Source organism: Lampetra fluviatilis, chromosome 52 (genome assembly GCF_964198595.1).
Source record: "Lampetra fluviatilis chromosome 52, kcLamFluv1.1, whole genome shotgun sequence".
NCBI classification, from domain to species: domain Eukaryota; kingdom Metazoa; phylum Chordata; class Hyperoartia; order Petromyzontiformes; family Petromyzontidae; genus Lampetra; species Lampetra fluviatilis.
The window spans coordinates 3,526,372-3,548,535 of NC_136326.1; the positions used below are offsets into that span (position 1 = coordinate 3,526,372).

A 22,164-nucleotide genomic window follows, 5' to 3' on the forward strand; every position below is an offset into this window, starting at 1 on the left:
TCAATCCACTGCTGGATAAGGTCCTGCACACGTCATCGCTGGGGTTCATTTGACCGTGCCTGTAATAACGGGAGCTTCCAATATCGTTCTTCATCGACAGCACTGCCGTACTTGATTTCAAACTTGCCCGTTGAGGAATTGCTTCGCTGGCCCTTTGAATGAACTCCGAGCATCCGGTCGACATTCAAAAGTAACAAATGTTCGACAGGTTTCAACGCGTATTATTTGCGGACTATTATTTCACTTGCCGTTGATCGCCACGCTCGGCAAGTAGAGTTCCACACCGCTGCCGTCTTGGAATGTGTCGCGAAGCCGGCTGGTTTCGGCTGTGACCAGTCCAACACGGCATGGCTGCATGATCATCATCATCATCATCACCCCCCCTCCTCATCCCACTCCGCCTTATCGCCGCCACACTGCACCGCGACCTAACTGAAGACACTTTGCGCGTCATCTCGGGCCGGGACCCGTCCGGTGATCGTTCAAGTCAATCGCTCGCTCTACCGATCGCCGGTTCATTTTGCTCGACTCGTCGGGATGACACGAGAACAGTTGGGGGTAAAACAAAAATTCTCACCTCCCTCTCTCTCGCTCTCTCTCTGTCTGTTCTTCCGTGGACGTGCGCCGCTGGTCTGCATCGGTGAGTTATGGTGAAACGGCCCACATGAGCCGCAAGCTGTGTTAGAGGCCAATCATCCAGCAGTGGATCGGCAAAAGGTCGTGCACGCGTGCACGGGTGTAAGTGGCAGGTGAATGTTCTGGAGCCCGCGGTGGGTAGTGTGGATTGGCGCGATGTGATCGACCGGTTACGATATCGGTTCCCTACGGACCAAGGCCGTAATGATAATAAATATTTGGGGGGGGACACACACATCCCCCCCAATATTCAAATATGCTCACAATGTCCCCCCCAATATATTGTTATAAAATCGATTTCTGTTTATACGATTGTGGTTATGGTTGTACTTTATTAATGCCTAATCTCTGCCATTACATACAATGAAACAAGAAAAGGTAAAAAAAAAAGAAAAAAACAGAGCAATGTAATACAATACACTATTAGACATTATTGTAAAAAATAACTAAAAAGTCCATTCTATGTGTTAGTGCATTTTTAAAATATATTAGGCAGGAAATGGCAGGAAATTCGTTTTCAAATTGAGATTTTTTTTTCAGGGGGGGGGGGGACCCCCCAGACCACCTGGAAGATTTGGTCCCCCCCAATGTTGACTCCATGGCTACGGCCTTGCTACGGGACCACATTGGTGTGGCTAGTGTGATTGCGAGTGGCTGACAGTGCTTATTTGGCATTTACCGATTCACTCCATCGGTGATCGGTCACCTCCTCACCTCTCTTCTCTTGCCACTCCCGTGTGGATACCGTTCCCACAAAACGTCACTTCTCTGATTCCTCCACCAATTTAGAGAACTCGGGTCTGCCAGAACCAACAGTTGCATTTTCACCCATACCGCGTGTGTTGAATCGGGACACTGCAGGTCACAACAATACACTCTCAGCCACTCGCTCGCCACGCCGAACATCACAACACTTCTCTTGCTGCCTCTCCCCTTGCCGTGCGCTCCTCTGGAATTCTGTCCCAATCGTCGTCTGTCTTCCCAAGCTCATAACAACATTGCTCAATATAATAATAGGGGTTTTCCCCCTTTTTCTGGCAACAAAACTGAAACCTTTTTACAAGGATTCATGTCTGCATTAACCACAATACTTGTGGTCAGAATGCAAACCAAAAACACACTCTGATAATATTTGCATTGTCCTTGAAACTGATTGGTCCACACCAAGGGACGGCTTTCTTTTGAGCCTCGACCCAATTGGTGCTCGACCAGAGGACGCCAAAAGGCGTCCACAGCTCAAAGACAATGCACCATCAAAGTAATGAGGGCAAGGGGTGAGCATCTACATCATTGAACCTCCTTTGCCAGTACCAAAATATAATAATAATGTTTTCCCCCTTTTTCTGGCAACAAAACTGAAACCTTTTACAAGGTTAATGCAGACATCAACCTTGCTCAAGTCAATACATTTATGAACCGTGTTATCCACCGACACCTTCAGTAGCAATCTTGATTTGAAGCTTTCGTGACTGCACGAATCCATACTCTTTGGTTCTTTCGGTAAAGTCACGTAGGTATAAAATAAAATAGATCACGACGTTTCGGGCGCAACACAAGCGTCCGTCATCAGGTGTTAAAGCTTTCAGGAGCAATTGTTTGTTGCTGGCCACTTGGCATTTTGGGACCCCTTTGCTCATCATCTGTGAAAATAAAAAAAACAAACGGGGCGAGGGTGGTTAACGCGTTCTGCCGCGTGTGCTGTATCAGGGAGTTGGGTTTGGCGAGTGTTGGCTGGCATTGGCAACGGTGTCTGTATGTAGATGGGTGTGTCCGTGAAGGCTCTATGGAGGGGTCTTTGTCTTTGCGTTGGCACGGCTGGTGTTATGCGTGTGGCAGGCCACGACTGTTAGAGGACTCTGGTGAATGAACGCCTCTTGTGGCGTGTGCGCTGTGGTTAGGTATCTGCTCGTATTGGGAGATTGTTGTTGGCCTGCGGTTGGCAATGGTGTCTGTATGTATGTGTAAGCTGGCTGTGTTGGGGAAGTGAAGAAATTAACGGGGGGGGGGGAGGTGGGGGTGCGAGAGGAGAGGATTGTGTGGCCAGACTTGGGAGCGGCAGGCAGTGTCACTTTACATGCAAGCTCCTGAAAGGCCCCTTTTGTGTGGGTGTCTGAAAAAGTTTTACCAGGCCAGTAAAAGTAAACACTTCGCCGGGCGGTGTGTGAAGGGTAACCTACCCAATGAGGCCAGTGTGTGAAGGGTAACCTACCCAATGTGGCCAGTGTGTGAAGGGTAATCTACCCAATGTGGCCAGTGTGTGAAGGGTAATCTACCCAATGTGGCCAGTGTGTGAAGGGTAACCTACCCAATGTGGCCAGTGTGTGAAGGGTAATCTACCCAATGTGGCCAGTGTGTGAAGGGTAATCTACCCAATGTGGCCAGTGTGTGAAGGGTAACCTACCCAATGTGGCCAGTGTGTGAAGGGTAATCTACCCAATGTGGCCAGTGTGTGAAGGGTAACCTACCCAATGTGGCCAGTGTGTGAAGGGTAATCTACCCAATGTGGCCAGTGTGTGAAGGGTAACCTACCCAATGTGGCCAGTGTGTGAAGGGTAACCTACCCAATGTGGCCAGTGTGTGAAGGGTAACCTACCCAATGTGGCCAGTGTGTGAAGGGTAACCTACCCAATGTGGCCAGTGTGTGAAGGGTAACCTACCCAATGTGGCCAGTGTGTGAAGGGTAATCTACCCAATGTGGCCAGTGTGTGAAGGGTAACCTACCCAATGTGGCCAGTGTGTGAAGGGTAATCTACCCAATGTGACCAGTGTGTGAAGGGTAACCTACCCAATGTGGCCAGTGTGTGTAGGGTAACCTACCCAATGTGGCCAGTGTGTGAAGGGTAACCTACACAATGAGGCCAGTGTGTGAAGGGTAACCTACACACTAACCAGTGTGTGAAGGGTAACCTACCCAATGTGGCCAGTGTGTGAAGGGTAACCTACACACTAACCAGTGTGTGAAGGGTAACTTACCCAATGTGACCAGTGTGTGAAGGGTAACCTACACACTAACCAGTGTGTGAAGGGTAACCTACCCAATGTGGCCAGTGTGTGAAGAGTAACCTACCCAATGTGACCAGTGTGTGTGGAGGGTAACTTACCCAATGTGGCCAGTGTGTGGAGGGTAACCTACACAATGTGACCAGTGTGTGGAGGGTAACCTACACAATGTGACCAGTGTGTGTGGAGGGTAACTTACCCAATGTGGCCAGTGTGTGGAGGGTAACCTACACAATGTGACCAGTGTGTGGAGAGTAACCTACACAATGTGGCTAGTGTGTGGAGAGTAACCTACACAATGTGGCTAGTGTGTGGAGGGTAACCTACCCAATGTGGCCAGTGTGTGAAGGGTAACCTACCCAATGTGACCAGTGTGTGAAGGGTAATCTACCCAATGTGGCCAGTGTGTGAAGGGTAATCTACCCAATGTGGCCAGTGTGTGAAGGGTAATCTACCCAATGTGGCCAGTGTGTGGAGGGTAACCTACCCAATGTGGCCAGTGTGTGAAGGGTAATCTACCCAATGTGGCCAGTGTGTGAAGGGTAACCTACCCAATGTGGCCAGTGTGTGAAGGGTAACCTACCCAATGTGGCCAGTGTGTGAAGGGTAATCTACCCAATGAGGCCAGTGTGTGAAGGGTAACCTACCCAATGTGACCAGTGTGTGAAGGGTAACCTACCCAATGTGGCCAGTGTGTGAAGGGTAATCTACCCAATGTGGCCAGTGTGTGAAGGGTAACCTACCCAATGTGGCCAGTGTGTGAAGGGTAATCTACCCAATGTGGCCAGTGTGTGAAGGGTAATCTACCCAATGTGGCCAGTGTGTGAAGGGTAACCTACCCAATGTGGCCAGTGTGTGAAGGGTAATCTACCCAATGTGGCCAGTGTGTGTAGGGTAATCTACCCAATGTGGCCAGTGTGTGAAGGGTAATCTACCCAATGTGACCAGTGTGTGAAGGGTAACCTACCCAATGTGGCCAGTGTGTGGAGGGTAACCTACCCAATGTGGCCAGTGTGTGAAGGGTAACCTACACAATGAGGCCAGTGTGTGAAGGGTAACTTACCCAATGTGACCAGTGTGTGAAGGGTAACCTACACACTAACCAGTGTGTGGAGGGTAACCTACCCAATGTGGCCAGTGTGTGAAGAGTAACCTACCCAATGTGACCAGTGTGTGTGGAGGGTAACTTACCCAATGTGGCCAGTGTGTGGAGGGTAACCTACACAATGTGACCAGTGTGTGGAGAGTAACCTACACAATGTGGCTAGTGTGTGGAGAGTAACCTACACAATGTGGCTAGTGTGTGGAGGGTAACCTACCCAATGTGGCCAGTGTGTGAAGGGTAACCTACCCAATGTGACCAGTGTGTGAAGGGTAACCAGCCCAATGTGACCAGTGTGTGAAGGGTAACCTACACAATGTGGCCAGTGTGTGGAGGGTAACCTATAGTTGGACCGAATGAGGCCAGTGTGTGGAGGGTAACCTATCCAATGAGGCCAGTGTGTGGAGGATAACCTGAAGAAGGCATTGGCTCGGCAACTCGTCCAGAACGGGACACTTGTAGGATTTAAAATGTTAAGGCGCTGAGCAGACACCGCAGATAATCCCGCGTGTTTTGATTCGAGGTTTTGGCCGGGCGGCCTGTGATTTAAACCGAAGAAAATGTCATCACGTTAAAGTGGCTCAAGTCTATCTATGCGAAATAAAATGTTGTTGTGACCGTGATGCCCTGTGATAGCTTGCGTGGACCGGTTTCTGCTGCTACTTGAGAATCGGTGGTGTTTATTTATTTATAGTGGAGGAATCCGATGAGCTATGGAGCTACTTTTCACAGATGTCCAGTAGAGGCACGGGGTAAGAAAGTTACAACAACAAACAACACAACAACAACACGACAGGAGGGCAAAGTGCAAGGCAAGGTAAACACATCACCCAAACGCATGCACAAATACAACTAAACCATCCCCATCCTACTCTTAGGTAAAGTCACGTGGGTAAAAAATTTAAAATTAAATAAAAATTTATAAAAGTAAAATAAAAATCACGACGTTTTGGAGGCAACACAAGCTTCTGTCTTCAGGTGGAACCGTCACAGCACGATTGCTGTATCAAGTAAAGAGAAATCCCAAGAAAACCGTCCTTGTATATATAAACTATTATTAACGCTACTGCCTCCTCTTCTTCTTGGTTCTTTCGGTAAAGTCACGTAGAAGGGAAATAATAAAATGATAAAAATAAAACATCATAAAATAATAAAAATACAACATTATAAAATAATTCAAATAAAACATGATAAAATAATAAAAATAAAACATACAATTCCGCTTTAAAGTGTCTTCAGGTGGAACCGTCACAGCACGCTTGCTGTATCAAGTAAATGAGAAATTCCAAGAGACCCGACCTTGTATATATACTGGTTGAGGGGGGAGGAGCCAGGGTAGGCCCCTGCATAGTAGTTTTTTTACTATGATAAGGTCGTTGCGGCTGAAGCTACGGCTAGTCTACATAACAAAGGAGCAATGATAGCAATGATCGGCAACGGAGTGTGAGAGATACAAATGCACGATGCCGACAGTGCATTCGCCGATAACATTGCGCGAACACAGATTTTAATTAGCGTAGTGAGATGCGTGGAGCGCAAATTCGAATTCCCTAACCAGAAGCCAGGCATCTGTCATAGGCTTGGAACTTGCCTCTTGTCCGCCCCCCCCTAAATCCCCCATTACCCCCTGCTGCTTGGATGGTCATGTGACTACTACACCACCACCACCACTTTGCTCACCCAACCATCCTCCCACACTCGGACGCTTGTGCCCATCAAACTCACTCCACGCAACTCGCTCGCTCGCTCGCTCGCATCACTGACTCGCCATCACTCGCGGGCGGACGCTAAAGTTCCAGCGGCACCGTGGCAGCGTTCGTGCCTCGCAGCTAGAAGGGCAGCCTGGGTTCGACTCCCGGCTCGGGTGTGACTTTGTGTATGGGGCAAATACTCCGACACATCGGTGTGCTGTACGGGTAACGAATCGCCACGTTTTGTTGACGCGGCAAACCTTAATAATTGGCTGTTTCGGGTGGTGGCGGGTTTAACGACACATATCTACGCGATCTAACAAACCAAAAAAAAACTTGTAGTACGGCTGATATTGAAAGCCTCCTACGCGTGAAACTTTCCGTATGGGGTTTGTGTGTTCTGCGTGGGTTTCCTCTGCGTTTTCTGGTTTCCTACTATTGTGTACAAAAAAAATCCCCTACAATTTAACTGGTGTTGGTCAAACATCCCAATGCTGAAAAATCATCTGCAAACTACTCAGTGAGGATTGCACGTATAAACATCGCCCCCCGGCCCCCTACTGTGAAAACTTTCAGAATCAGAATATTTATTCATACGGGAGGAATCGAATGAGCTATTATACAGTTTTTTTTACAGATGTCCAGTCGGGGCACAGGGTTAGAACGTCACAACAACAAACGGTACAATAACACTATAGTAGTAGGTTTTTACCCTTTCAACTGGTACAAAAACTGATACCTTTATACAAGGGATCATGTTTGCAATAACCACAACACAAGCAGTCAAAATGCAAACAAAAAGAAACAACTCTGATAATGATAATTATATGCACTGTCCCTGAAGTTGATTGGTCCACACACGAGACAGCTTTTCTTAGAGCCTAGTCTCCATTGGTGTTGGACCAGATGACGCCAAAAGGTTGTACGCCTTTGTATAAAAGTGTCAGTTTTTGTACCAGTTGAAAGGGTAAAAACCTATTACTATATTTTGCCACTGGTAAAGGAGGTCTCATAGAATAACACGATAGCAGTGCAAAGTACAAGAAAGGTAAACAATCCACCCATGAACACGCAAAGAAAACAAAACCATCCCCATCCTAGTAGCCCACTGCGGTATTAACTTACATTTTCAGAAGCGACCTGGCCACACAAATGATTAGTTCAACAAAAGTGGATTGGCACTTTGCAGAAGCCTCTTGAAAGAAGAGGCTTTTGAGACTCGGTGAGACTTTTCGCCGGGAACGCTGCCATCAACACGAACTCTGGCCACGAGTTCCCCGACTCGCTCACAAAACACCACCCACCGACAGCATGCATGTCCACCCACAATACGTACACCGCCTACTGCTGCCTGTGTAGACGCAGTCTGTGTAGGTTACGTGGTGGGGGTGGTAGTTTGCTTATTTGTGTGGGGGGGGGGGGGTCTCGACAGCTGACGAGAAGCTCCCACCGAGCATGTGCTGCGAAACGTCGGACAATCACGACGACGGAAGGTGCGCGCTACGACCAGAACACGTGCGTGACAGCGGTATAGTCACATAGGTCGCTTTCCCACCTGATGATGGACGCTTGTGTTGCGCCCGAAACGCCGTGATATATTTTATGTTATACCTACGTGACTTTACCGAAAGAACCAAAGAGCCTGTACAGAATATACGCTCCAAGCCTGGGGTGTTTCATTCAGACGCTGTCTTCCCGACAGACCTGTTCTTCACCTGAGGACGGCTGCTTGCGTTGTGGCCGAAACGTCGTGAGAATTATTTTATAATGTTTTATTTTTATTATTTTATTATTTCCCTTCTACGTGACTTTACCGAAAGAACCAAGAAGATGAATCCCTGCGGTCACGAAAGCTTTAAATCGAAATTTAATGCACTAGCTGTATTATTATTTTCACAGATGTCCAGTAAGGGCGGGTCAGAACGTTTCAACAACAACACACAAACACGATAGGAGTGAAATTTGCATTTAAAGCTTTCGTGACTGCAGGGATTCATATTCTTGGTTCTTTCGGTAAAGTGACATAGGAGGGAAACAATACAATTGTATTGTTTTATATTTTTATTATTTTATTATTTCCCTTCTACGTGACTTTACCGAAAGAACCAAGAAGATGAATCCCTGCAGTCACGAAAGCTTTAAATCGAAACTGTACAGAGTTGTACAGCACCGTCGTGCTGTTGGGGCAAATTTAGTTGCCACACGTGGTGGGGGTTGCCAGCATCACACCCTTGGTCACCTTTGTCTCCCCAGTGCCGATGTTGACACTCTCTGACAGGTACCCAACAGAGGCGGATGTCGATGGGTAGGCAAACAGAGGCGTACTCGAATTGTGAATGTCGTGGGGTTACTCTCCAACACACCCGTGTGTGTGTGTGCTGGACTAGTAACGAGTTGGCACGTTTTGTTCACGTGGCAAACCTTGCCAATTGGCTGTGTCGGGTGGTGGCGGGTTTGACGACACATTCATATATTTACGTGATCTAACCCCCAAAAAAACTCGCATAAACAGAGGCATTTTTATTTATTTTCATACCAAATCAGAATTCGTGTTTTCTCTGGGGGGGGAGGGGTGTGCATGTAGCGTGGTGTGAACCACCAACATTCGGGCAAAATGGGACACGTCCACTACCATGCCCAGGGACTGTTTTCTATTTGGTCGTTTTTGTATGTATGTTGAACTTCTTTTGCACCGTACGTAGCCATCCGCGCTTGTTTTTTTGACGCTAGTTCTTTTGTCGTTTTGGTGACCCGCCCCGGGTCTCCCACTCTTAATCTATATCGCGAGGTCTCGCCCGGTCAAGCAAAATAAACTTGAAACTTGACTCCCCAAAACGTATTTTTCGCGTGGATAAACTCTGGAATTCCCTCCCATCGTCTCTCCTCCAAAGTTCTTACAGCCCGTGGCCCAATTCAAGAAAAAAAACTGTTTCATCTCTTACCCCGTTACACCTTCCGATAGGGGCCGTTTGTTTCTGGCCTACGCCCAACAAACCGTGACAAAGAAGGGAGGAAGGGGGGGTGACGGGGCGAAGCGCATTGGCACCAGAACTTATTTTGTTGTCGCGGCTGCGCTCCGTGCGTGCGTTTGTGTTTTGGCACGAGGGCAATATCCTGCGGCATCCACCCCTTTGCACTCACTGCACCCACCCACACTCACTGCACTGCACCCACACTCACTGCACTGCACCCACACTGCACCCACCCACTCGCCTACCCACACTCACTGCATCCACCCACTCACTCACCCACCCACACTCACTGCACCCACCCACACTCACTGCACCCACCCACACTCACTGCACACACCCACACTCACTGCACCCACCCACACTCACTGCACACACCCACACACTGCACCCACCCACACTCACTGCACCCACCCACACTCACTGCACACACCCGCACTCACTGCACCCACTCACTGCATCCACCCGCCCACTCACTGCACCCACCCACTCACTGCACCCACCCACACGCACTGCATCCACCCACTCATCCACCCACCCACTCATCCACCCACCCAATTAATCACCCACCCACTCTCTCATCCACCCACTAACTCACCCACCCACACGCACTGCACCCACACGCACCCGCACTCACTTCCCCCCACCACTCCTTTCACCCTCGTCTGCTTCATTATCCACCCAGCCAGCCAGCCTTATCTCGCCTCCCCTTATTTATACAAGGAAGCCGGTTCTGTGAGTTGGTTACCTGCGACCGGATGCGTCGAACACCTTCCCCGATTCTCTTTGTCCCCCTCCCTCGAACCTCGACTGATTTGCATGATAAACTCATGGAACATTCCTCCTGGCCATTTTGTGTGTGTGTGTGGAGAGAGAGAGGGGGGTGGTGGTGAGACATTCATGACGGTCGATTAGACACGTGCAGTGTCGGATTATCGTAGTAGCAAAAGTAGCTCCATATGTTATCAATTCCGGTTCAGTGATTCTGCACTTGCTCTATTACTATAGTACTATACCGCCTTCAACTTTTATGAACGACTGGGTGTTTAAGGTTAGCGATTTGTCGTATTATATCTGGCTGTATAGCAAATGAAAAAATCAAATTACTTTACTATTCAAGTTAAACATTTATGTGTTTTCATATTTACGTGTTTTTTTTAGGGCCCCTTTATAACATATGCTACAGGCCCCGTACTAGCTTAATCCGGCACTGGGCACGTGCACAGCATGTGACTACATTATTCGTGATAATTGTTTTTTTTACCCTTCCATCTGGCAACAAAGCTGACACCTTTTTTACAAGGAGTCATGTTTGCATAGACCACAATACCTGCAGTCATAATGCAAACAAAAAACGTAACTCTGATAATGTATGCACTGTCCTTGAAGTTGATTGGTCCACACCCGACACAACTTTCCTTAGAGCCCAGTCTCATATGGGTTGGACCAGATGACGCCAAAAGGCGCACAACTCAATGACAATGCACCATCAGAGTATGAGAGCTCGGGGTAAGCATTTACACCATTGTAACCTCATTTGCCAGTAAAAATTATGATAATTGGTTTTTTACCCTTCCATCTGGCAACAAAACTGACACCTTTTTTACATTATTCGTATTTTAGTCCACGAGCCCCAGACCACACACCACATTTGTCAGCCGCAGCGTAGTTGGTTCCAATGTCCTTATTGTGGCCAATAACGGTGAATTCTGTGATAGCCGTTTGGAGCCAGTGGGGCTGTCAAGTAATTCACGCGCACACGCCGGGTAACAAAACAGGAGGCGCCACGAGTGACGTTGCTTCCTTGGGTGGTAACCGAGTTAAGGCTGTGGCCCGCGGGCTATTTAAACGGAGAGGATTTGTCCGTGCGGAAAATGTTGGCCCCGTAGTGGGTGACACGGACCCGAGTTTGGCAGTCGATGAACATGCCCGACTGGACATTTCTAGAACAAAATAGCTCCCTAGCTCATCGGATTTCTCCAGTACAAACAAAGGTTCTGATATTGTACCCTAACGAAGTCTCGTACTATGAACTGGGTATGACACCGTGGGTGGTGAATGTAGCAGCCACGAGTGGATGTCGAGGACAATGTAGTCCCCATTATACGATGCTGGTTTAGACCCTTGCGTGTGATTTTTATTGCGTGCGTGCGTGTGGGTGTCGCGAGATTTGGGCGGTGGTGGCTATGCATGTGGTCTGTAATTCAGTACCGCGGTTCCCTCGCTTTATGCGGTAGATGCCTTCTAAAAAAAAAAGGGGCTCGCAAAGCGAAACCGCTCGAGGCAGCTGCCTGACGGGTGGCGCATCCAGCACGCAAACAATGCCATCCCACGTCTGACCGTCTAGCTTCGTACGAGTGAATTCAAATCGCGTAATATCGCCAATCTTGGGTAGATGTAGGCGATCCGCCACGTGCACGCCAAATCGCACAAAACCGAACCCGCGCAAAGCGGCGGGGGGAAACCTGCCTTGTGAAATTCCCTTCCTGTGGGCGTCGAGGAGCCCCATCATACCCATGGCTCACCTGGCGAAGGCAGTACAGCAAGTGTGCACTCTGCCTGTCCCATCTGTACGGGATAGCAGTGTGGTCCCCGCGCACGTGCGGGTCTTCTCCGAGTGCTCTGGATTCCTTCCCAACCACGTGTAACGACCCATTATTTGGGCCAAATAATTATTTGGCTGAAACACCTTCGCATATACGAGACCGTAGAACTTGGGCAAACTGTTGGTCGTGCCGGCTCGCCCGTGCGGCTGACCTCCAAGCTCGTCTGCGGCCCGTCGTTCTCTCTCTTCGAGGGCGCGCCGAAATACCGCGCCGGCACTTTCGCAAGTTGAAAATGAGCGTGTTATTGAGAGAGAAAAAAAAACAATCGACCAATTGGAACCTCTCGTCGTTACCGTACCCGTGTAACGTGCGTGCGCCCGCGTGTTTGCGTAACAGGAAAGCCTGCACCAGGTGATCGTCATGCCGCTTCCGGACGTTCTGGCGTTGGCCCGAGACCCCCACTCAGGTATGGGCGCCCCCGGCAGGGGTACGCAGGGTACACAGGACAGGTGTGCTGTTTGCGAGCACCGAAAAGGCCGGTGGCACATGAGGGGGTGGGTGGCCAGCACCACGCGCGGCCGTCTCCTTTGTCCGCCTGGTGCAGTTGTTTGCACACCGCACCAGGTACTTGTTCAAGGCTGAGTCGGCCTAGGGGAGGCCCCACGACCGGTTCAGGAATTCGTCACCGATGTTGGCCGTGCGCGGGAATCGAACGCGGGGTTGCCGGGTTCATGATCGCCGCTCGCTAACCGCTAAACTACTGCTCCCCATACACACACGGCACACACAGGGCACACACACACAACCCGCACGCAGGGCACACACACGCACACACACGCACACGGCACACACACACACGGCACACGCACACACACGGCACAAGCACACGGCACACGCACACTTCACACGCACACTTCACACGCACACATACACACACGCACACGGCACACACACACACATGGCACACACACACGGCACAAGCACACACACGGCACAAGCACACACACGCACACGGCACACGCACACGGCACAAGCACACACACGGCACAAGCACACACACACGGCACACTTCACACGCACACTTCACACGCACACTTCACACGCACACTTCACACGCACACTTCACACGCACACTTCACACGCACACTTCACACGCACACTTCACACGCACACACGGCACACACACACGGCACACACACACGGCACACACACACGGCACACACACACGGCACACACACGGCACACGCACACTTCACACGCACACATACACACGGCACACACACAGGGCATACACAGGTCACACGTACACATGGACACCCACGTACAGGCTCCTACTAGTGCTTCATGACCTTTCGCACACAGACAATCGGTGGCTGAAAATGTTTGATCTTCAGAATCGGATACTCTAGGTGGTTTGTAGATATTGCCTTCAACACAGAATCCATCACTCAACCGCTGTCAGCGTTTATATCATCATAATCTCTTTCATTTTTAGATTTAAAGTTTTCGTGACTGCAGGGATTCATCTTCTTGGTTCTTTCGGTAAAGTCACGTAGAAGGGAAATAATGAAGTAATAAAAATAAAACATAATAATTATGTTTAATGTTTTATTTTTAGTCACGTAGAAGGGAAATAATAAAATTAAAAAAATCAAACATAATAATAATTTTTAATGTTTTATTTTTATAATTTCATTATTTCCCTTCTACGTGACTTTACCGAAAGAAAATAATAATAAAATAATCGTGTTTTATTTGTTTTATTTTATTATTTCCCTTCTACGTGACTTTACCGAAAGAACCAAGAAGATGAATCTCTTTCATGTTTTTTTTTTTCTGAAAATTTTTTGCATTTGACAATTTTTCCACGATTGTTCATTTGGCGTCATGCCAGGAGACGAGGCCCCCCCATTCGGTTATTTCGCAGAGCAGTGGCAACCCTTCCGGCTTGGAGAACGGCCCACAGAAGTGGACGTCACAGAGCCCCCCACCTCCGTTGTCCCTTTTCAAGTGACCCTCTGGTCCACACGCAAAACTTTCCCACCCGCTCAGGATATGCGAGCAATGTACGTTGCATGACAGCGAAACCGATACTTGAATCCCAGAGATGCAAAAATCCAATTTAAAGTGATCATTATTCTTTGCCGTCATGGTTGACCGGCTTCAGACCTTCAACTCACCGCCACTTGTGAAGCCAGTTTTAATTACAGGCAACTACCTGAATGTAAACCCAGGATCTCAGCTGTACTAGCTGAGACCTGAGATCCTAGGTTCAAATTACTACAATCAGCACAATCGTCAGTCGTGATTATTATTATCTGTGTTTTCTTTGTAAATCTTTGATAGCCTTCAGCACGGCGTTGTTGTCTGGACTGGTCACCTGGCCCTTTCAATGTTCCCTGGCTGCAGAGGACACACGATAGCATAATTGTGTCTGGAGGGCACGGGGCATCACGGTTCAAAACGTGGCCCTGTTCCAATGAGAAATTAGATCGTGCGCAGCGTGCCGTCCGACTTTCTCCCTCCCTGTGGCTCGTGTGAAATGCCGGCACTGTTTGGCCAATGTAGGTATGTACGTTGAACTTCTTTCGCACTGTACATAGCCAACGGTGCTAATCGGAGGTGCAGGTGGAGAACAACAAACTAAAGGCATAAACTAAAATACGAAGGTCGGAGTTTAGGGGTGTTCACCCAGCTTCCACCACAATGGGGGGAGCCACCACTGACAGAAACGGTCGCTGTGGTACATCCGAGCCGAGCCAGAACGGAGCGCTCACCGTACAGGTGAATTTCCACTGGACAGTTGCCGAGCCGAGCCGAGCCATAATGAAATCGAGGTACGCTGGCCTCGCGTGACATCTGAATCTGGCTTGGGGCCAAGCAGGGCCAGGGGCAGGGTTAATGATGCGTTCGTTTGCATGTGACGTTGGCAGCATGGCTCGGCTTGTGCAGTGGAAAAACAAACCTGGTGCCTCCTGAGCTGGCTCGGCACAGGCCCCGGCACGGCTTGGCTGTATGGTGGGAAAAAAAAGTCTTGGTGGCTGTGACATTGAGGCCGGGTGGATCAGAGGTCTGAGCGTTGCACTGGCACCGCTAAGATCCTGGGTTCTAATCGTGATTTCGGCTGTCCGTGATTAAACCGGGTGTAGTGAGTATATGGCCTCAGCCCAATCACAAATGACTGCACAATACAAAAAAAAAATCCATCGGTAAGTTTGTTTCTGCACCAAATTTGGCTAAAATTCCAGGTCTGAGTGTTAAACGGTGAGGTTTGACACTTTGATCACACCGCTCAAAGGGAGATCAGATCGGACGCCGCGTCACGCGATCCGACATCGCGATCGTGATAAAATTAGAATAACGTCATTGGAACCTCATTTGGCAGTAAAAAATATGATAATTGTTTTTTTACCCTTATATCTGGCAACAAAACTGATACCTTTTTTACAAGGAGTCATGTTTGCCTAGACGACAATACCTGCAGTCGTAATGCATCATCTGGTCCAACCCATGTGAGACTCGGCTCTAAGGAAAGTTGTCTCGGGTGTGGACCAATCAACTTCAAGGACAGTGCACATTATCAGAGTTATGTTTTTTGTTTGCATTCCGACTGCAGGTATTGTGGTCTATGCAAACATGACTCCTTGTAAAAAAGGTGTCAGTTTTGTTGCCAGATAGAAGGGTAAAAAAACTATTATATTTTTACTGGCAAATGAGGTTCCCATGGTGTAGATGCTTACCCCGAGCTCTCATACTCTGATGGTGCATTGTCTTTGAGTTGTGCGCCTTTGGGCGTCATCTGGTCCAACCCATGTGAGGCTAGGCTCTAAGGAAAGCTGTCTCGGGTGTGGACCAATCAACTTCAAGGACAGTGCAAATTATCAGAGTTATGTTTTTTGTTTGCATTCCGACTGCAGGTATTGTGGTCTATGCAAACATGACTCCTTGTAAAAAAGGTGTCAGTTTTGTTGCCAGATAGAAGGGTAAAAAACCAATTATCTTAGAATAACGTGTTTATATATATATATAAATATTCCTTTAAGTTGCCGCGACACCACAGCGACGCTCGCTCCGGGCTAGGTGGTGCATTGTTAGGCCACCCGTGGGGGAGTGGCAACAGCTCACCAGCAGAGATCGCAAACGGGTTTTGATTTCTTACTCGTACCCGTACCCGGCCGCACCAGGGTCGCAAACGGCTACCCGTACCCGTACCTGGCCGGGTACGGGTAGCCGGGTATCGGGTAGGGTACGGGTATCGGGTACCCGGTTGCGACCTCTGCTCACCAGGCAGGCTGTCGCAGGGACGCAACGCTCGGCAAGTGTCGCTCACCCGAGTCGCGTCGTCGTCCTCGTCGTCCGTGTCGTTGTGGGTGCCGAGCAGAGCGCAGCGTGCAGGAACTGAGGAGGGTGCTTCTGCTCATGCTGGGGTGTGCTGTGCAGGTGAGCCGCCCGCCCACCCACCCACCCACAACACGCCACCCTGAACTACACTATTCTTTGTTGCCATGAAGGGTAAAACCTATTGTTATTTTTCATCATTGTTGAAGCTTCAAATAAAGATTGTTGATACGGGCAAAAGTGTCCCGTTGACATAAGGGGCCGTCCATAAATGACGTCACGCAACTAGGGGGGGGTGGGGGTCAGACATCTGTGACTATGTGTGACGGGGGGGGTGAGAAATGTGACGTCACATCAAAATGCGCAACTTTAAATAAATATAGACAACACGTTTTACTTAATTAAATAGACTTTTTAATAAATGTTTTCTCCTACAACATCAGAGTGCAGTGGCACATTAAATACGCACTACAATGACAATAGTTTAAAGCGATTTGAAGCATGTTTTATTTTAGGGGGGGCAGAACTTTGTGACGTCATATTTGAGGGGGGGGTCTGACTTTTTGTGACGCCTTGTGACAAAGGGGGGGATCAAAAATCATCCAAAATCGCGTGACGTCATTTATGGACGGCCCCTAACTTGCTCGACCCAAGCTTTAAGTGCTCTCGTGCTTGCATTGTCTTTGTTGCTGTCTTGTGGCGTCTTCTGGTCTAACACTGGTGGTGAGACTAGGCCCTAAAGGCCAATCGGTTTCAAAGACGACGCATCGATAATTATCAGAGCATGTTAGCTTGTTTGCATGTTCACCACAGGTACGCGTGGTTAATGCAGAATTGCTGCCTTGCAAAAGGTTTCTATTTGGTGTTTGAACATCTTGACTCATGTTGTATTGCCAGAAAGGGTAAAACCTATTTTTATTTTTCATTATTTTTGTGCCTGGCAAAAAGGGTCCCATAAGATATAAACATTTATTTTTATTTTTTACGAGATAAGGCCCACTGAGCCATAATAGCTCTTTATCAGAAGCGTTGCACGTTCCGATCTGCCGCGTCCTTGTGCCCACCACGGTGTCGTTGTGCCCACCGCAGTGCGAGAAGAAGGAGGCATTCATTGAAAAAATAACTCAGCTGGACCTGGAGACCCAGGCGGCGATCGTTAACCATATCAAGGAGGTAAGAGTTTGACGTTTAACCCTCGCGCATCTCGCGTTTCCCCCTCTGTTCTATCGGTACACGTATGTGTGTTGAACTTCTTCCGCATCACACATAGCCGACCGTACTGATTGGAAATGCACGTGGGGGGGGGGGGGAATGGACAACAAACTAAAATACAAAAAGCAGTTCTAAAAGACAAAAACGCTCTGTGTGAGAAAAAAAACCACGTGTGCGTGCACGAATTCACGACGTCACTGCGTGTCGTTCTCGTCTCCCACCTCTACGCAGGTCACCCACAACCCTGAGAATGTCCTTGATCTGCACTGGGCTGATTCCAATGCTGCAGAAAGCCCCGATCTGCCGAGTCACAGCAGCCTGGCCAATCGCTTGCGAGGCGTCGTGGAGGAGAGAGACTCGTTTTCCCAGGTGAGATGGGAGGGGGGGGAATGAGAAATCTCTTCGATGCGCCGTGATTTTAAAAACCGCAACAGGCAGGCGGGAGGGCCCTCCACTCGTAGGTCTCTCTGCAGAACCTCTCTAAGAAGCTTCCTTGGTTTTATTCTTCCACGCTGGCTGCACGTCTTTGAAAAACAGTGGGAGCATCCCCCCCCATTACCCCCACCGTGCACGGCCTGCCCATCGACCAACCGCGGTTGTGCACCGATTTGCGTACTGCACAAGGGGCGGCGGTGGCGGCGCGGTTTAAGAAAAACTTGCACCGATGCTTCGACGACTCCCGACGGGAGATCGAACGGGCAAAGTCGAGTGCGCCGACCGGTCCGCACAACGGTGGCAGCAGCGTCCACGTACCACGCGCGTACATCGGTTGCATGGTTGCACAGTTTTATGGTTGCACGGTTGCACGGTCGTTTCTCCCCCCCCCCTCCCTCCCCGTAGACGGTTGTGGATCTGACGCTGGAGGTGGAGCGTCTCCGTGCCGCGCCAGAGCCACCCGCGGCGTCGGTTGGCAACGGGGTGGCTGCCGATCCGCCCGGCTCCGCCGCGAACCACTGGGACAAGCATGGCAGCCCCGCCGACAAGGCCGCAGCGAGTCCCGCGGAGAGCAACGTCAAGCTGCGGCGGGCGCAGCAGGAGTTGTGAGCACATTTCTCAAACGTCCCAATGTTTAAAACCATCGTCGTCAACATCGGCCATGGCCAAATCCACTGCCAACCGCCGCCATCTCCCGCGCTCTGCTGCGATGTAATAATCCCCCAGGGCAACCTGTGCAATAGCTGATTTCGTCGCTCCATCTCCGTCCGTCGGTTCGATCCCGACCCTGACGCCTGCTGCTGTATATTTGGAGTTTGCGTGTCTCTCCCTGTGGTCGCTTGGATTTTTCTCCGGGTCTTCCATTTTTTTTCCTCCACATTTGGAATACGAAAAGGGGTGTGACCTGGAGGAGGTTGTAATTGTGATGCCATGGTGAAGATGGTTATGACCGCCGTGTAAGTTTTCGCAGTTGTTGCTGTACACACTCTCCGGCGTGTTTTCGGGTTGTACCGCGCGATGTTTGGCGCCACGTCCGACGTTTTCGCTCCGCATGCTGAGAGCTTCTTCAGGAACATTCAGTTACCTAAAGCATCGGGCATCGTGCGGAGCGGTCCTGCGGGAGAGCAATTCTGACCGCGCAATCGCAAATGTAGTTTTTATATTTGACCTTCGTTTCGACAGGATCTAATTTGTTTCGGCTGCCTTTGGCAACAGGATCTCACTCTGCCCGTTCACATCGGTCACATTTGGGTGTCACGCAAATACAAGTTTATTAATGTCTGTTTTTATTTTAGCCACTACCGTTTCGCCTTCTATTACGGTTAACAAGCCTTTGCCAGACGCGTCTTGTGTGTATTTTTAGGGATCGCTCTCCACTTCATTGCAAATAAGACGTGTTCTACCCCTGTCGTGTTTTTTATATGTTTGATTCTAAATCTTAATTCTGGTTAGATTTTATGTCGCTATTTCATTATACCTGATGATGATTGCTTGTGTTGCAATCGAAACGTCGTATTCTATTATTTAATTTAATTTATTATTTTATCTTTAGACGTGACTTAACCGAAAGAACCAAATAATAATTTGATTCTAAAACTATCAGTTCACCGATGACCAAAATACCATGGAATGGGTACGCTCTCAGCAGATCTCGCAAACTAAGCGGGGTTTGAGCCTGGATAATTCGGCCGGATGTTACAGCCGCCATGCCGTGGGGTAATGAGCAGTAGAAAACAGTGTGTAGCGTACTGTACGTGTGTTGAACTTCTTTACCACCTTACGTAGCCAACCGCGCTAATCGGAGGTGTGCTGGAACGACAACAAACGGCAGTCATCCATAATTGTGCTGTACTTGTGTGCTTTCTCATCTTCGCTCATGCGCGCTGATTACACTGGTCAAAAAAAAAAATTCTGGCTTGGACGTTTGCAGCTGTTTTAGACTAATTTCAGTGTGCTGATTCCAAATCTGATCTCAGATTTGCTCTATCACATCTCATTTTTATGCTATCGGCATACCCCATTTTCATTGATTTTACCCGAAATTAACTCTGTCACTTATGATTGCAAGTTGTTGCGAGTCAGTGACTGCTTTAGTGTTAAAATATGGTGCTGTATTTCTAGGATAGTGTGTTTATAATATAATTTTATGTAGATATCCACATTCATTCTTCTGCAGTTTTTATTGAAAATGCAATATTTGATATCTCAAAAACCTGATGTGATAGACAAAATCTGATGCCAGATTTGGAATCAGCACCCCAAAATTACATTCAAAACGTTGGAATACCTTATGCCAGAAAAAGTGTGACCCGCGTTATATATAGATTTCTATTCATCATGTGGGCCATGTGAAATGATGCAGTGGATCGTGTCTGGCCCGCGGGCTAAAGGTTCCCTTATAGGTTTCCCCACGCCTGTCGTCATGGTAAAACCCAGTGAGTGACACGTGACGGGTACCCCTTGCCACTCACTCCCACACCCCACGCGCAGGGATGAGAAGAAGGAGGAGCTCACGGACGTGAAGCAAGATGTGCAGCGGCTGCACTCCGAGGTTCAGCGACTCCGCCACGAGGTTAGAGAGTCCATGGGCACGCCGGGTACTTGCGGTCCCTCCCTCCCTCCCCGAGATTGATTGTGAGCGCACACGGTATAATTAGCCACCCAGCTCGAGGCCAAAGCTCCTCTTTGTGTTGCACAAAGCCGACCCAGTTTTGTGACGGCCAAGCTTGGGATCGTTTGTAACAACGTCAAGGTCACCCGTGGCGTGGCTATGGCCTCGATGCCGTGCTCGATGATCTAATGCAACGCATCTTTAAATAGTAACGTCAAGTTTCGTGTAAAGTTTCATGCCCCGTGTAAAAGGTTGATGAAGGTGCAGCCCTGTAATTGCTTGCTCACCTTACCGCTGGCGGAAGGGCCTCCGCTAGAGGATGCACTACATAGCCCTCCTCCCGAAGATGAACTTGGCCTACTCTTCCGCACCGGCCAGACAACTTGGAAGAGGTGGAAGTGCCCACGTTTTGCCCCACTATACGCTGATGGACTAACTGCGGTGTTCCGGTTTATACTTCTGGGTGGACAAACGAGGGGTGGATTTCATAAACTTGTCTCCGTTTGTTTTAAACGACCGTTCCTAGGCGTTCGAATCGAACCGGCGGCCTCTGCATCGTGAATCCCGTGCGTGAGCCGCTGCACGGCGGCATGTCGTTGTGATGAATTAAATCATCGTTGTTGCCACACCGCTTGAAACGCAATGCTAAGAAGAAGCACAAAGGATGAGCAATGTGACAAAATCGGCAAAAGCGTTCCCTCTTCCCTAAGTCCAGTGTGTGCTCACCGTTACTCTGCGGAACATAAACTCCAGGATTTACAAGACGTGACCTCCTGTCCTCTCGTAAACTCGGCGACGGCTGCCGATGGTCAAGCGTGTGAGTGCGTGCGCGCGTGTGTTTGCGTGTGTTTGTGTTTGTGTGTGTGTGTGTTTGTGTGTGTTTGTGTGTGTGTTTGTGTGTGTGTTTGTGTGTGTGTGGGCCAACTGAAGGAGCCAGTGGTGTCGCGGTTAGCGCTACGCTGCACTACAAACCCGGCGACCTGAGTTCGATTCCCGCTCACGGCCAACAACAGTGACGATTATCTGAACCGGTCCTGGGCCTCCCCTAGGTCGATTCAGCCTCAAATGAGTACCTGGCGCGATGTGTTATCATCGCCACTGGGGAGACAAAGGTGGCTGGGTGTGGTGCTGGCCACCCCACCCCCTCGTGTGCCGTGCCGGCCTTCATAGGTGCTCGCTAACAGCACTTGCCCCAACAGTCCGTTCACGCTACACGGGGGATCTTTGACTTGGGGCCAACTGCCAGTCATCTGAGTCGGTCAACCCATGGCACCTGCGCCTGTTTTGGTGATGTCCAATCAGCGACGAGAGCCTTTGACACTGCTGCACGTGGCCTCAAAGTGTTCTTAGACTGGCGCGGCAAGCGCTGTAGTGATGTCACTGCCACATGGTGGCAAGCGGTGGCTGTTGTTCTCATTGTTGTTGTTGTGCGTGGGCGCTCCACAGAACTCTCAGCTTGTGTCGGAGGCATGCTCGGCGCGTGCGTACCGCGATGAGTTGGATGCGGCGCACGAGCGAGCCGAGCGAGCGGAGCGGCTCTACGGGGAGGTGGGGCGACTCCGGGAACGGCTGCGCGACGCCGACTTCTACAAGAGCCGGGTCGAGGTTGGCTCTCTCGCTCGCT

At 49.4% G+C, this 22,164-nt stretch overlaps 1 protein-coding gene across 1 annotated transcript in view; it reads left to right on the forward strand.

The window, feature by feature from the left end:
* Positions 1–22,164, forward strand: part of LOC144949094 (uncharacterized) — a 63,087-nt gene that overhangs the window by 17,925 nt on the left and 22,998 nt on the right. Inside the window, exons 4-10 of the mRNA XM_078878934.1 lie at positions 12,341–12,410; positions 16,326–16,384; positions 17,372–17,455; positions 17,726–17,863; positions 18,335–18,534; positions 20,420–20,501; positions 21,987–22,145. Of these exons, the coding sequence (XP_078735060.1) occupies positions 12,341–12,410; positions 16,326–16,384; positions 17,372–17,455; positions 17,726–17,863; positions 18,335–18,534; positions 20,420–20,501; positions 21,987–22,145 (792 nt within the window). The remainder of the gene's footprint in view (positions 1–12,340; positions 12,411–16,325; positions 16,385–17,371; positions 17,456–17,725; positions 17,864–18,334; positions 18,535–20,419; positions 20,502–21,986; positions 22,146–22,164) is intronic.